The sequence below is a fragment of the Lineus longissimus genome, chromosome 8 (assembly GCF_910592395.1).
Source record: "Lineus longissimus chromosome 8, tnLinLong1.2, whole genome shotgun sequence".
NCBI classification, from domain to species: domain Eukaryota; kingdom Metazoa; phylum Nemertea; class Pilidiophora; order Heteronemertea; family Lineidae; genus Lineus; species Lineus longissimus.
This window is the reverse complement of record NC_088315.1, coordinates 16,808,370-16,825,429: the sequence shown is the minus strand read 5'-3', so window position 1 is coordinate 16,825,429 and position 17,060 is coordinate 16,808,370. Positions and strand designations below refer to the sequence as shown.

The following is a 17,060-nucleotide window of genomic DNA, read 5'->3' as shown; positions in this document are numbered from 1 at the left end:
TGCAACAAAAGTTTACAAGCGAAAAAGAAACAGGGCAGAACTGCATAAGATACACAGCCTAGAGACAATTGGCTTTTTCATAAGTCACCTTACTTTAGAGATTGATAGCGCTTTATAAGTACCCATGGCCACTCTATCGAGGGACTTTAGAGCTATTACACATACTGAAACTCAGTCATGTGTGTTTGATGGTGACATTACGAAGATTTATTGAACTCGATTTAGGTCACCATGGCGCGAAAGAACACATAACTGTCTGGTTTTTGACAAGTATTGTTGAGGACTGCGTCTAAAACAGGCATTTATCATTTACCAATTTTATATACAGTTGTTCATGAATGGGCGTAGGCATGAAAAGGGGAACTCGATCTTCGAATAAGGAGACAGATATCTGTCTGAGAGATGAGTTTAGTAAAACATGTAAAATGTTGTTCACCTGAATAGAAATATGCCGAGTCCGCTCGCTTATGAATTTCCGATGTTAGTCACAATCAAATGTGATTAATCATATTTGAAAAGTCTGCGACATCCTTTGGGAATATAAATGATATTCAAACTTTAGATTTGGAATAACGAGCCCGGTCCTTCCTTCCCCACTTACAACGTTTATTTTCGTCTTTCGTCTTATGTCGCCAATTGGTCGAGGGCGACCAATATTCCGGCCTACTTTGTTTACCTTTTCCCGGGCGGTGAAAATGAACCTTTTCATTTCCTGTTAGAAGTCCAGAGCAGATCAGTCAACAAGATGCATTACGTCATGATGAACATGCTGACAAACGAACCTGCAATAGGGTTCCATTCAGAAATGTGTGATTTGATGATGCATCTATTGCCTTGATACCAATTGAGGGGCGGTAAGGGCATTGGGTGATTTCAAAGTCAGTTTTAAGACGAGGTTTTAACACCAAATCTGACACTAAAACCAGAGATTAGACCAATATTGAAAACATGCTTGGTGTTAGTGTAATACTTAGAATAAGTTTTAATCCTGTTTGAAAGTAGGTTTTAGCATCACACCAGGTTTTACAGTTACACTAAGATATAGTTTTGGCGTCCATCAATCATTTAAAAACCTTGTCTTAACACTTAAAAAACATGTGCTTCTTGGTGTTAAGATTACAATATGTTTGAAAGTGCCAAAATCCAACAAATGCAATTCAAATTAATGTTTTCTATAGTAATCAGCATATCTGACCAAACAACACTGAAAAAAATATTTGAAACTCCAAAACTAGTCAGCTGATGCAAGTTGATAACCAATATCAACTTTGAAATCTGTTCGTTGTTAATGCCAACGAACAGATTAATGTTAAGGCATTTATGTTATCGGTAGTACAAAATGCATTGCTTGTGCTGAGAACATTACACCAAGCTGGGATTAAGACCGCACTCCTGGTGTTGGTGTGGCACTTAAACCCCAGGATAAGACAAAATCTAGGTGTTAAAACTAACACTTTACCAGATTTCAATTCCGGTTTTATCATACGTTTTTGTTTTAGTGTCAGTGTAAGTGTTAAGAGAAAATAAAGCACTAATTTTTAATCTGATAGCAGGATTAATAGCCACAGATTGACACTAAGATTAACACTAAATCTCAGTGTTAAAACCGTAACCAACTTTGAAATCACCCATTGTGTTGCTCGAACGATGTTCGCTTTAAGCTTTCCTTGCTCGGGTTAGTCGCACTGCTGTTAGTGGTGTGATGCTCGCCAATAGCCTAATACACGGTCTATTGTTTATAAATATAGCCCACACGCACCTGGGCCTCGATTCCAATATTGTTCTACTACCTTATCAAATTGGGCAAATCTTGATTTCATCGACCCCACGAGAAACAGCTTTCATGGAGGTCGATACGCCTTAATTATACGGCAAGAACAACGAAACATAAATTTACACTTGTATAACGCAAAAGCCAAAATGAATTTGCTCTTTGCGGTTCTTCAAAAAATGGTCCGTACAGATGGGTTTTTAGCCCACGCCTGAAACTGTCAACAGTCTTAGCTTTTTGAATATCAACACTGAGTTCATTCCAAAGTCTGGCCGCCTGCACAAGGAAGCGCCTGCAACCGTACGTCTCCAGGCGATACCTGGGGATCTTCAGTCTATATAGACCTCAGAGATCGCCTGGGGTCGAAGAATGGGAGGAGCTCTGATATGTAAGCCGAGGCCAGGCATGTCCGTTTCTTGCTTTGTATGAGTAGCATTGTCTTGAACTCTATACGTTCACGTAATGCTTACGACCACGGCAACAGATTTTGTCAAATTTTGAGGTTGGCTAATCTAAAAACTTCCTAAACATACTTTTAGAAGACGAAGTATAATGCAGTATGACAAACGGCCCAGACACACTTCTAAAGTAGTTGCATAATCATGCAATGCAGAAGTGCATTCATCCCATCATCTACATATATGCATGCCTTCACACTACCGTGTTATCGTTTTGTCAACACCAATAATTTTAACTATGATAAAGGTACAATGCATTCCTCTAAGGAAGTGTTTGCATCTATTTTGAAACGATCTTAACATGTCCTAGACACGTTTACGGTGGCCCATAGAGGACATGCGTTTATTTTCAATATATTAGAATATTTTTCTTTTTACAATGCGTTTTTTTTCTCTCAAATTACAACCGCCGTCGGATTTATTTCTCACCGCCGAAAAAATAATTCCCACCGCCGAGTTAAAAATAATAATTCCCACCACCGCCAAGGAAAATGATATCCACCGCGGTGGAAATAATATGTTTACAACCACGATTGTGGCTGGACTAGTATCAGGTCAAGGAGAGTAACAACATGAGAAAGATCAGAGCGGGAGCTAATTCGTTATTGACGCCGGGTGGATATTATTTCCACCGCGGTGGATATTATTTCCACCGCGGTGGATATTAATTTCCACCGCGGTGGATATTATTTTCCTTGGCGGTGGTGGGAATTATTATTTTTAACCCAGCGGTGGAAATTATTTTTTCGGCGGTGAGAAATAGATCCGACGGCGGTTGTAATTCGAGAGAAAAAAACGCATTGTAAAAAGAAAAATATCCTAATATAGTGAAAATAAACGCATGTCCTCTATTGGCCACTGTACACGTTGCTATCATTAATGGGTCATTATTTCGTCATGAAATGATAAACACCGCGATTAAACGGCCTTTTGGTCAGGTTGCCTAGTTCACCGTGAAAAATTGTGTTACTATAATAGAAAATTAAAATGAACTGCAGACCAAGTCCCTGGGACTTGATAGGATGACTTGTTTTTCTATAATCTATTATGGCCTATATATTGGCAATTTGTTTCGTCATAAAGTGAGAGACACTGGCAATTAAATGAGTCATGCACTGGGTTAGGCCCGTGATTGAGGTGTTCTTACTGGAACTATCTGTCCTACTCGGGATATTGGTTTATGATCATATATACATGAATGAGAATTTTCAATGAATTTAGCACTAATATAATTGATTTATTATACCAGTCTAAAAGTGTAGGGGTGCCTGGAAAAGCAACCCAAGTCATATTGTTGATGCATAGGACTGGGTTTGTTTTTTCCACGGGCCTGTTCAAGTGAGCACCAACGTATTATTTTGTGATTACATACATGTACAGTCCTTCAGGAAGGTAAATGTCCACAGGTTTTTTTATATCACAGAGATAGAATAAGTTAATTGAATACGATATTCAGCAGAAAATCGTATATCTAGTTGGTCATGTATCTGTTGTATTTGGACCCAGCTAATCCTGTCTCTTCATTATGTAACTGGCAATTTGAAAAAATGTCCAAAAAGTAACTTTTTTATTTCATTTTATTTTCGTTCTTTTTCACAATGTATGGGTGAACTATGACGCAACAAAGGTTTTTTGCTTTCATTACTAGACAATTCATGCTAAATTCTTTCATTTTGAAGATTAGCTTTAGCTCGCTACAGGCGATTGTTTTTTTCAGTCAGCTGGTGACCTTTGAGAACACCCCTCATAATCAGCAATGCAGTCAGTCAGGGTAGTTACGGCCAAGTCAGCTCATACATGGAGGATTGGGGGTCTTCATTAAAGGTTATGGAAGAGATTTTTAAAATAACATAAAAATCCTAAGCAAAAATGTGCATTTGTCATGACTATCGAATCCACTCATCGGAATTGAAAGTGCCAAAAAATGATGGTCATAAAGCAGAGTTCATGGGGTCATTTGAACTTTTGAAAGGCACATGAAATAAAACAAGTGATTTTTGTACCTTTTTAAAAATGTTTGTTACATAAAGAAGGGATGGAATTAGGTGCATCCAAATACAACAGATATATGACCAACTAAATATACCATACTCTGCTGAAAACCGCATTCAAATATTTTATCTTATCTCTGTGATATTTAAAAAAAACGGTGGAAATTTACTTTCTGGAAGGACTGTACCTGTATCTGCTGAAGGGTTTACATTGCAACCGAATGCGCAAAAGAAGTCTAGCCTGATCTTTCTGGAATTTCGTAGCTGCATGCATCATATAACGATAGGTTGATTGTTTTGCCAAGGGAGAATTATTCAATACTTAATATCTAATAATTAATAATTAATTATAAATTATAAATTTTCAATCATTAACGATTAATTATTGATTATTATCAATTATTAATTATCAACATTATAAGATAACTATCAATTCTTAAAATTATTTGACAATTATTTATCAATTATTAAATTATATTGAAGGAAACCTATAGAGAAACGCTTATAAAAATGGGGAGTTTTGAACGGCCCGGTTAAAACCTAAGGCGGGAATAAGGTTCCATTGATAAGTATTAGCAGTTTCGAGTTCCCCCAGGTAGTTGATTGTGTAAGCTAGGCATCTGGGTAACATTGCATAACTTTACATAACATTACTGACTCCAGTCAATGAACTGCATAAGAGGTAATCACCAATGTACTTATTTTTACTACATTCAGCTGGTCTCTATAAATACTTGAGTCATGACTGGGTCTCTTTAAGTAAAGTACTCAGTAAGGTTTTAATCATAAAATCATTAATTATACCAAATCATTTTTCAGTCAACAAATGCATAGAGCAGGTGTCATCTGGAAGTTCTCTGACAAAAGTCAGGCGGTCCAGGTCGTTCGACAGAGGTTTCAAAGTCAAGGATGGTCTCACCATGGAACAGACTAATTCCAAGAAGATATTCCCCTGGCACAGAAACAGCTGTAAGTTACTTATGTTCGGGCTTTTTCAATTGTGCAATTCGCGAAAACTTCTAAAAGAAAAACAACAACTCTCTCACGATTTCTATTTGGCCGATTACAAAATGGCGAACAACAAAATTGGAAATGTTTTAAAGTTTGGCATATTGATATCGTTTGCTTCAATAGTGTTCCATCACCAGCGTCGCATTTCCTACGACTTCGAGTACACTTCTGAGATGTATGCTAGACGTTTAGGGAGCTTAATCATGATCATGATACTGCATACCTGCCTTCAAAAGTGTAAGACATTTTTTTTCTAAAATCTTTCTTATCGTTTTCTCAGATTCTGTGGATGAAATCGTGGAGGTGCGGACTGACATGAACACTGAAGTCTTCAACAAGAACAAGTCAAGGTTGTCAAATGTGCCGGTATGTCCTCTCTTATTCTGACTAAGTCAGGAACAGGGCGGACCAGCTTATAATGTCTATAATTTCTATCTTACTGCGAGTTACTCTGGTAATTTAATTGACATAGAATGTTTTTGGGCTAAATATGTAGTGCTTCTGAAAGGTGCTGCATATTCCCGAAAATTCTCGGGAATATGGAGCAAGCTCTAATAGCCCCCGCCCCCGCCCAAAAAAGAAACAAAAATCAAATGTGTAAGTATTCCTTGTACATTACTTTAGGTGCTCTCGTTATTGGCGTGCAAAACCAATGTAAGAGGTTAAAATATATTTTGCACATTCTTCATTATATAGCTCAGCAATAATTCTGGTCAAAATAGCTGCTACATTGTACTAGAAAAAAACCAACATTGTCAACGTCAAATTTGAAATTACCGTTGTCTGTGATAGTTGTTTTCATGTTTATACCCGATAGGCCTCTGTACATGCATTGCATTCAAGAGGCCTGACAGTCAGCTGTTCCAGGTGAATGCAATGTATGTACCACCGACATGCCAGTTACATGCTGAATTTATTATTCAGGGTGCATGTACACTAGCATAGGTTAGTCATTGCGATGAAAAAACATGCACTTTCAAAGAACTTTTTTTTGTATCGTGCCTATTGTCATTTCGCTTTAACCTAAAGTAAACACATCGACTTTAACAAACATAGACGCACCCCAGCGGTCAAGTTAGAAAACACAAACGCCTGACTGCCATGTGATAGACCGCCAACAGTCCGCAGTGGCACTACCGTATTCACTCACTGTGTACCGTAATATACTCTACCTTCGGAACTATAACACTAGACAAAGAAAAGTCACGAGGCCCACCTTTATAGTGAATATTCATGTGTTGATTACGACAGCCTTCCTACGTCTTATTTCATGCATCAACCAACCAGAAATAAGCAGGTCATGATTGTAAGTCATACTGGTTCGGGGTGGAGTTATCTGGTGTTATAGTTCCGGGGATAGAGTACGTAGTCTGTCGCGTGCGTTACATGGCTGGGTCGGAGAAATCATCATTCTGCACGCTTTTAGACTCTTTTTACATCTGATATTTTGAAAGAATCAAATAGAACTTTGTGATCAGCATTTATTACTTTGTCATTTCAGGAGAACCGCTGTTTCTCTCTTGTCATTGGCAGCAAGCGGAAAACCCTTGATCTGGTTGCTGACAATACCGAGGAACGCGACACCTGGGTCAGAGGCATCCAAGCATTGGTATCGAAGAGGAACAACTCGAATATCAGGGACTACCAGGACTCGTATCCTTCAATGACATTAGAAACTTTCGGCAAGTTTACAATTCACGCCGTGTTACGTATCCCTATCGTTTCTACGCACGACATTTTCACATCCTGCATAATGCCAAATACTCATTACTTCAAAAAAACCTGTAGTCAGGATTTCCTCAATTTTTGAATGAGATTGGCATTTTTCAACCCCTACCTGGCAGTCGCAGTTTTTGAAGGATTTGAGCGAGAGCACATTGTGAGCATTGAACCAACTGACTTTTGCTGCTGGGATAATCTCCCTGTGTTCTGCTGTTTAACTCTGAGGATGAATGCCATCTAGCAGGCCGAAGATGATATATTTCACCTGAAGTGCAGAAGACTTACATGCACTTCACAAACATGAATAAACATGCCTTGTCCAAGAAACCCCCAATTTGTTTTGCACATTACGGTGAAAAGATACTGGGTGAAGTTTTACAAGTCTGAAACCCAATGTCTGCTAACTTATATCAAGTATCAATTTGGGGTCAATGTTGAAGGTATGAAACAGTCTTTCAGGTTCGCAAATCTTCCTAACTATGAGAAACAAAGGAATTTTGTCCCCACCTCACACTACCAAAAATGCCGACAGGCTTAATCAGCTATTCAAGTAGTATAAAGCCTTGCAAACCATCGATGACTGGAAAAGCTGTCATATTAATAACATGTCATTTCACCAAGCTCTTACATCGCTGTTCTGGCCATGCTGTCAAACCTTGTCGTTCAGAAGTTAATCTGGCACATGTCCGAGTGTTGGAAATACTACATAATTGTTCTGAATATTTCTCTCTCTGACTCTATGGTATCATTCATGCTAAAATCAATGCAGAGTCAAAGATAATTGACTTTGAAATAAGCTCAAATGCGTAGAAATAAGTGTCGATGTCCGACTGTCATGTGACAAAAACGTCATCAATATCTTATGCAAATGACCTTGTGAGCTATAAATAGTAATTTCGCGGAATGCTATTTGGCAGAAACAGGGGTCAATTGTAAAAACAGCTCTACATACAATGCACCATGGATATTAATTGCCAAACTGAACGACTAAGAAGTAAATGAAATTGGTTAGTAGAGAGCAAATGCAGCTCAGTGGCACAAGAAACGTCTGAATCGGTCGATTGGTGCCTGATATACAGCTGCCTGAAAGAAAGGCTATATTTCTGATTTTAAACTGTAGTTTTTTTTTAAATGAGTGTAATGAGTTTTTGATAATGCTGATAAGCGAAATGAAAAAGGTTCCATCCAAATAACTTTTCGATCAAGTATCATTAACATGTAAACCGCTGTCCCCATGGCAAATCACGTATCTGGAATATTCCGCCGCGATTGTGTCGATTGTTATAGGCATTCGCGAAAATTTATGTCGCGAAAGTGTTCTGTTATTCAGAATATTGTAGAAGCGAGACCACAGTTGTCAAGATAGAAAAGTTTGAAGAAGCTCAGAATAACGCATGATCTGCATGAAAATAAGTTTTTCTTTAGAGAACTTGAACATCACTTCCTTGACTCTGACCATCAGATGGGTCAAGGAATTTTTCATCAAGGCGGACAAGGACAAGGACGGGAGTCTGACCTTTAAAGAAATCGAAAAGGTCCTGCCAGAAATGGGCATCGACATCAAGAAATCTCACATAGAGCTGCTTTTTGAAGTAAGCGTATAGCACCCCGCAAACAAAAGGGTTTTATTCAGCGACCTGTCACAATATTATCGAGTTTTCGTCGGTCATAGCAGGTACCGGCGACACAAATCGTTTATTGCTACGTCCTGCAATCAACATAATCAATGTCAAATTCTAATACACATTGATTTAGACTGAATAAACGGCACTTTACAGTGTAAATACACTTTGCGGCAACGAAGCCTAGTTTCGAACTCACAACGGTTGTGGTGTAGCAAAAACATTGCTTGGGTTGGTGAAAAAAAAGCAGTCAAAAAGCACCCACATTATTTGTTATTTAATTTGAGATGTTTAAGAATAGGACTTAATTCCTCACTGTCGGTATAAATGTCAAACAAAACTGTTCGTGTGGCGCTAACATGTTGACCCGACAAAACCTCGGCTCTGCTGCCTCGGTTATGGTACACATTTTAGCGGTTTTGTTGAGACAACCCATACCTCCAGTTCGGAATCAATTTCTCAAACCTGAAGATTTAAGATCAGTTTTAAGTGCTGACAAGCTATATTTCTTTCATGGGTGATTATCGCTTGTTTCTGCATCAAGAATATGCGGGGCATTTTTTAAATGGAAACCATCATTTTTCTTTTTGTATGACGAAGCAGGAATCTGACAGCAAAACCAAGTTCGGAACAACGATTTTGAGATGAAACGATCTTTGGTATTCATGTCTTGCCGTCACGGTAATGGAACACAATCATCATGTTAATATCGTGATATCCAGATATAGCTACTATGTTCATTGTCAGTATAGACAAAGTGGTATATAATTATGCTGCAACTGGTCGTCCTATCACGCAACGCCACACGCAACACCACGCCCTTGGCAGATGCTAGACAATACATAATAATACAAACAAGAAAATTTGAACGCGGTCACCTATTAGGAGTTGCGTATTCATTTTGCTATGCAATATCATTGTCTTCAGGCTGCCAACACTGACAAGGCTGCTAACAAGAAGGGCCAGCAGTCCCTTGACAAGGATGAATTCGTGGCATTCTGCAGATCTCTACAGGCCCGACCAGAGGTAGACCAAATATTCGAAGTGTACGTAGCAACAGACATTGTGAATATTCTTCAGAGTGTTGGCTGGTTTGCCCCCGTGTCAAGACAGAAATCGTACATTTTTCGTGTCTATTAATACACGCGGCCTCCGATCGCCTCTCTATTTAGGACACTAGTTCTGATCCCAAAGTGGTTGTTTCCATTCAGTTTGACCTCTCATCGGGGTACCTCTCTTGATCTATTAAGCATACGAGAGTCCCAAGGATGTCCTTATTAGGGAGGTTCTACTGATTATATTTTTTGCGCCCTGTGAAAGATAAAATCATTTGAGTGATTTCATTTGTACGCGATTTCACTCATGCATAACTGCTTGTGGTGATTAATTTTGCTATTGTTTATGCAGGCAGCAGGAGAAACAGCGTATCATGAAATTGCCAGTCACCTATTCCATTTGCCAGATTAACTGCAAATACGACAACCAAAATTAGTTATGCATGAGTGATATCACGTACGAAAAAAAACAAAATTGTTTTTGGTCCGACACCGTGATACATAATGGTCTGTTTGTTCAAAGCAAGTTACTTTCTTGATAGGGAGGTTAAGGTATTTTATGAGATCGAGAACGTTTTGAAATTCAGAATACTTGAAGGTGGTAAGAAGAGTTTTTTCTTTAAAGTTATTTAAAAATAAGATCCATATTGGGAACATTTATGAATATTATGTAATTTAATATTAGAAAATGCTGAATGTGAATAGCCCGGCCACTAGCGTGACTAAAGAGGCGTCTTCAGATTTGTTTCTCAAGTGTAATACATGTAGACTAATGAGAAAATTTATATTTTCATTTCTAATTTTTCAAAACTTGACTTACTATTTGTAGGTTTATGCTGAACACTCGAGCAATAACTCTATATATGCTTGTAAGTCAGCGCAATGCAAATTGGCTTCTGTAATGATTTTTATGTCTGTCGACATTTTCACAACAGTCTTGTTGAAATCGGTATTCACTCACTAGTAGGAGGCCTTTTCCCACTTTAGAGTTTCTCTAACTTTTCCAGGTTTATCCGACAAAAGTTCGACATTATCCGACTTTTCACTGAAAGGTCGGAAATTGCAGAAAACCTGAGAAAAATGCCAGGGCTTCCCAAAATAGGGCATTAAAGATCAAAGACCTGCGTTGAATTGGGCTAATGAGGTGACTTAATTGGGAGCTAATTAGTATTCACACTTAAGATCAACCTGAGTTTTTGGCTCATACCTTAGTGAACCACTTCCAACAGGCCTTTGATCCCCATTGCCCTATTTTGGGAACCCCTAATATTTTTCACAGGTTAGTCAAAAATCCAAACATTCAAGGAAAAGTCGGACAATGTCGGACTTTTGTCGGACAAATCAGGAAAAAGTAAGAGAAACCGTTAAGAAGTCGAAAAAGCCTCCTACCAGTCACTGCACTGCACCATCATTGGAAAATCAGCTTAAACAGCTTTTAATTATTGAATTTCGATATTTCAACCAACGAACCTGAATTTCTAATTATTGAATTTCGATATTTCAACCAACGAACCTGAATTCAAGAGGGAGGTTTGTATAGTTCACCGAGAAACAAAGAAATATTGGTTAATAAATTCATTTCAGGCACACGCAGGATGGTGAATACATGAAGAAACAGGAGTTCAAGAAATTTCTCGCGCAGGAACAGAAAGTGAGTAACACATTTGTCAATATGGTGAATATTTCAAAGCCTTTCGTCAAACCTCCTCACAATCGAGCGCTTTTTTGTCACTGCGACACGCACTAATAATGACTGAGATGTACGGCAAACAGTCTCTTGACTGCGAGAAAAAAGGTAGTCGCTGCGATTACTGATTTTTGTCGCAGGTCGCAGTAATATTAATCGCTGGTTTGTTGGACGCTTAAAGCACTATTGGGGACAGTTGCAGTGTGATATGTCTAGATATGAAGTCCTACACAAGTATACCGTAAGCATATCTGATACGCTTATGCAATACTACCATCTGATGATGTTACGGTAACAGTTGTTGCAGTTGAAAAATTCCTTTGTTGGATAATCGGGGTGCACATGTTCATAATATTAGGGCCGTTTACACGGGACCAAACCGATCTCCATCGACCCGTATCTACCTAGATTCATGCACGAATATGATCTGGTCTGGCTGAATATACATACTGACGTCATTACGAGATTTACGTCATTGATGACGACGTGAGCGATGTAATCTGGATTTGGTCCCAAATTATCCTATTTTGAACAAGTTACGAATTTTGGATGATTGTACCGTGTCGGGCTATTCAAAATGTAAAATACTCATCCATCCTGCCATTATAATTCCAACTGTTTCTTTACCATATAAACTTTAAATGGTGGTTTAAAACTCGTCCGCTTTGTCACCAGAATTAGACAAAAAGTCTATTCAAATTGGTAGACTAGCAAAAGGAAACAAATTCTTCCATTTTGCCATATAATGGGCGTTTTTTTCCCTTGTGAACTAACATGGGCGAGCTAAGATGGGGAATAGAAACATTAGTTTTTATTCCTTTCAGCGTTCAGTTTTATTTCTATGCTATATTAGAGAACCAGACCTGTGTCTCTAATGAACCAGTCTTTACTAGCTAGTTGCGCCTTGACCTGCAGAGTTTGTCTCCTTTAATGCAACGTTCGGCCATGTGGCCAGGCTTTCCGTATTTGGGACTGGGCAGTTCTGGAGCACATGCTTTGGTGTCTGATCTTGTGCGTTAATATCTTTGGCACATTTCGACTCCGGCCTTGAGGTGGGCCTGAAGTCTGCAGTGGCCTGTTCTAAGACGAAAGGTAGTGGTCACCTCTCTTCGGTCTTTATTTACAGAGTGGCTCAGAAAACGTTTCCCTTGCACAATAAAATCCTATTGTTTATCCATGTGCGTGAGATAAAACAGTTTTCTGGGCCACCCTGTAGATTTCGATCCTAATCACTATTTCCTTGCAGATGACCGTGAGTGACCAGTACGTGTTGGACATGTTCAAGGCTTATGAACCATCGGAGAAAGCAAGACTTAGCGAGCGGATGAGTATCGAAGGCTTCAGGCTGTATCTGTTGGATGGGGCCCAGCACCTGATGAAACCGGAACACAAGAAGATATTCCAAGACATGACTAGGCCACTGACAGATTACTTCATCAACTCGTCGCATAACACGTAAGTCACTTCACTCCGTGAGAAATTCGTTGCCCTAACACGTACACTTTCAAATTTATACGATTATCATGTTGGAAATAATGAGTTTTTTTCTCAGTCAAAACATATTAATTTTAGGCAAGGGGCCTGTCTAGAGTCTCACTCGGCCTAAAGGGGTTTGAAACAGGTCAATGGACTTCGTGACCGCCAACCCAGAATTCAAACCACTAAGCTGCAGCTATAATTTAACATTTTGTTCGTGAATAAACTCTACTTCTGAAACGTTTTAGTGCATGCATTATAACATTTCAGCTATCTAATGGGTGATCAACTGAAAGGCACAAGCAGCACGGAAGCATATATCAACGTCTTAGAAAAAGGATGTCGGTGTGTGGAATGTAAGTGATTTACCTATCATACAACTTTCCTGCTGCTGAAGTGTTGAACAAAGGTACTCTCATTTTGGCCAGAACTTAAAATCCAAAGGCAAATAGACCTCTTTACAAACGAATTGAAGTGAATACCAATTTCATGGGTGGGAGTTTGTTATTTGTTTTCCGAAGGACAGCTTCCCAGACTTTAAATTGGCATTCGCTTGATTGAGTTCAGATAATAATATGATTTCAAGTTCTTTTGACAGCTTTGTCATTGACTTTTACACACCTTATCCTTGGAGGCATAGTAGAAGGCATTTTCCGACTTCTTAGCGGTCTCTCCAACTCTGTCCGGATTATTCCGACAAAAGTTTGACGCTGTATTAAAAAATACCAGGCCTTCCCAAAATATGACATTAAAGACCAAGGGCCTATATGATGAATTGGGCTAATGAGGTGTGAGACAAACATTCCGGATGATATAATTGACTCTGGGTATTTGGTTCACACCTCAAGTCAGGTTCATTCTACATGTTTCCCCGAGTTTTCTCATTTTTCATAAATTTTCCGCACTTTCAGTGGATTGCTGGGATGGGCCAGACAACGAGCCGATAGTCTACCACGGTCACACACTGACTTCGAAGATACTTTTCAAGGACTGCATCAAAGCCATCAACGACTACGCGTTCAAGGCTTCCAAGTAAGAAACCTATCGAAATTTAATGCTCCATGCAGTCATGTAGCATTGTATCCCAGGTTGAATATCCTTCCGCGTAAGTATCGAACAGTGATGAGGCGGTTATCGCTGCTTGAATGCGCGCATTCATGTTGTTATTAGGTTTTTTTGTGTGTTTTTTTAACTCAAAAAAACCACACAAATAAAATGTTGTCATATTCTAGTCATTGCGCCTGATTACTATGGTGGAGCGATACATTGAAATATTAATCCAAAAAAAGCGTGATAAACTACCGTTTTTAATGTCGATTGTGGAATTTCTATTTCAATCATCTCTTTCAAATGCTATGCCTAGATTCGCGATTCCTTATAGGGGCCTTAAATATGAAATTTGTGATCCATTCTTTATCATTAGTGACCAGGAGTTTTGAGTACCCATCAAATGATCGTAAAAACAACAAAAAGATATTTGACTTCACCAATTATCGCTTAATCATCACAACAGCATATTTGTGTGAGTTTGCCATTTTTCTCTTCCTCTGTAGATACCCAGTACTACTGTCCTTTGAAAATCACTGCTCAGTGGAACAACAGAAAGTCTTGGCCAAGTACACGAGGGAGATCATGGGAGACAACCTCCTGACGAATCTTTTCGACGCCTGCCCCGATGCCATGTGCTCAGCCGAGTTGGCGAAAGGGAAGATCTTGGTGAAAGTAAGCGAACTATACTGCAAACTGCCAAAATCTGACGCCTCCTTTTTTTCGCCATCCGGAAAAAACCGAAAAAAACATTTGTTCTGCTTTGTCTCCTTTCATATAACGTTCGGCCTTGTGGCCAATCTCTCCGTATTTAGGAGTGGGCAGTCCTGGCGCACATGTCTTGGTGCCTGATCTTGTGCGTTCATTGCAGAACATTTTTTTGGGCGGATTACAGAATGCATTTTCCTTGATCCAATTTGCGATTTTAAGTTGTATTAACTTCTACGTATTGAAGCACGTATTCACACAAATGGAAATTTTCCAATGCAATTCGCTACAATTCTTGATAATTAAAGATTGTATTTGACTTTTTTTCTCAAATTTATGATTTTAGGGAAAGCGTGGAAAGAAAATTCCAAAACCTATAAAACCAGAAGGAGAGGAGAACGAGGAACAAGATGAAGATGAAGATTGGGACGAGGCCGATTATGCGAGCGAGGATGACGAAGCTGCCGATATCGAGCATGAAATGATTGGAGAACTGAAGCGGAAGGAAGAAGAGGAGGAGGAGGAGAAGAAGAAAAAGAAGAAGAAGAAAGGTTTAGCTATTGCGAAGGAGTTCTCCGAATTGTGCGTGTACATGTCCGGGGTGAAGTTCACCGGGTTTCAGGATGCATTCGAAAAAAGTAAGTGACAATGTTTTTGTTAAATTCTTATTGGTATGCATAACGTCTACTTGCCCCCCCCCCCCCCCCCCAGGAAAGCTGTTTGTCGGGTATATGTTATCAACATTTGTCATGGTAACCCTTTGTTAGGACAGCGGAACATTGGGAATTGATGCCTAGGCGTGAACGACTTTTCTTAAGACAATATACCGTGCATTGGGCTAGGCCTTTTTTTAAACTACAAGATAAGGTGCAAAGCAACTTATTCACTTATTTTTGCAATGTGCTGGGGAAGATAATATTTTGATCATTAAGGCTTTTCCGAAGGGGCCTTTACAACAACAAAAATTCATTTGTAAAATTATATAACATTTCTTCAATTTATCTGTCCCCCCCCCGAAATTGAGAACTTACAATTTTGCAAAAATTGGGTGATTGGTCGAATTTGTTGCATTACACAATATAAAGTGGCAAATGTTTTTGTCAAAATATTGCCAAGGGTGTTCTAATTCTTCTGACTAAAAGTAACGATGACATTTGAAAAGTTTACTACTTTCATAAAAGGTACCAGAAATACGAGATTTAGGGGAAGTAACCCTATCCCCCAATTCCATCGTCATTTTTAATCATTTTTATAATCAAAATCTCTCAGGAAAAAAGTATCTTATCTCTACTTTATTTACCTCTAGACGAATTCTACAATATGTCGTCCCTCAAGGAGAAGAAATTCAAGAAAATACTGGAGACCGAGGCTGACATATTTGTCGAGAACAACAAGAGATTTCTTGTGAGACTGTATCCAGATGGGTCGAGGACAGACTCCAGTAACTATGATCCGTGCGATGGCTGGATCTGTGGGGCTCAAATAGGTAAGAATAGAATCAAGAATTTATAAAGGCTAGTCTTTATCAATACTTGATAAAAAAATATAGGTGCATGCAAGTATGGATAATTCCATATTTGGTGCATGATATGGTACAACGTATGATTTATACGATAATCATTTGCTGGCTCATCAGAGTCGAATATCCCGATATTAACATTTTTGTACAATTCTTAGTTGAGGAGATCCAGTCGTAGCACAAGTCTTTATTTTGACTAGCTGAACGTGGTTAAAATAACTTAATTGATGATTACTTCTTATGCAGCTCATCGGCTACATAATCAACTACCTAAGGGGAACTCGAAACTGCTAACATTTTTAAAAGGAAGCTTATTCCCGCCTTATATTAGGTTTTTATCGGCCCATTCAAAACTCCCCATTTTTATAAGCGTTTCGCTATAGGTTTCCTTAATGTACTTCTGCCTGTACATCCGTCACAAGGGTCTAATACAATTCTAAGTAAAACATTTAAATAAGAACAATTTAATAATCTTAGACTTTGAACCCGAACAATACAAATGGATCATAATAAGTACACACTAACTCATGGCGGTCGTGGCGGACCACTCCCTATGACGGTTCAAATCGGCGCATGACGTAGTTCGAAGCCTGGCTGGATCGATCGGATAACCGTACTTCATCTTACCTCACAATTAAAAATCTCTTTAGGCCGAAGTTACATAGACCTCATTCGTTCATTTCCCAGGACTCATTTTCCCCTTTTGCTTTCGTTCCCCTGTAAAAGCACGGCCTTGTGGCGTGCATTCACCGAGGAATGAAAGAAAAATCCGGAAAGTGACTCGTGGTAAATGAACGAATGAGGTCTATGTAACTTCGGCCTTAGGCCTAGCCTAATACACGGTCTGTTATCTTCAAGCAATAGCGACACTCAGCACCGTCAAATCGAATCTGTATTGCGCCTACGGGTACGTGATACGTAGGTAGGCCATAAAGTGAGTTTCAGCATCGATAGTTCATCCGTGTGCAATTTGTGAACATCTGAAGAGATACG

The 17,060-nt window shown here is 39.0% G+C and overlaps 1 protein-coding gene across 4 annotated transcripts in view; it reads left to right on the top strand.

Annotated features, from left to right (window-relative positions):
• The window catches only part of LOC135493040 (1-phosphatidylinositol 4,5-bisphosphate phosphodiesterase delta-4-like), a 29,910-nt gene that overhangs the window by 6,783 nt on the left and 6,067 nt on the right, over positions 1–17,060 (top strand). For all 4 annotated transcript variants that reach the window (XM_064779842.1, XM_064779840.1, XM_064779841.1 and 1 more), the window contains 12 exons: positions 5,040–5,189; positions 5,512–5,597; positions 6,733–6,884; positions 8,416–8,545; positions 9,503–9,621; positions 11,215–11,281; positions 12,564–12,772; positions 13,064–13,149; positions 13,705–13,825; positions 14,347–14,515; positions 14,895–15,186; positions 15,855–16,034. In XM_064779842.1, the coding sequence (XP_064635912.1) occupies positions 5,040–5,189; positions 5,512–5,597; positions 6,733–6,884; positions 8,416–8,545; positions 9,503–9,621; positions 11,215–11,281; positions 12,564–12,772; positions 13,064–13,149; positions 13,705–13,825; positions 14,347–14,515; positions 14,895–15,186; positions 15,855–16,034 (1,761 nt within the window). The remainder of the gene's footprint in view (positions 1–5,039; positions 5,190–5,511; positions 5,598–6,732; positions 6,885–8,415; positions 8,546–9,502; positions 9,622–11,214; positions 11,282–12,563; positions 12,773–13,063; positions 13,150–13,704; positions 13,826–14,346; positions 14,516–14,894; positions 15,187–15,854; positions 16,035–17,060) is intronic.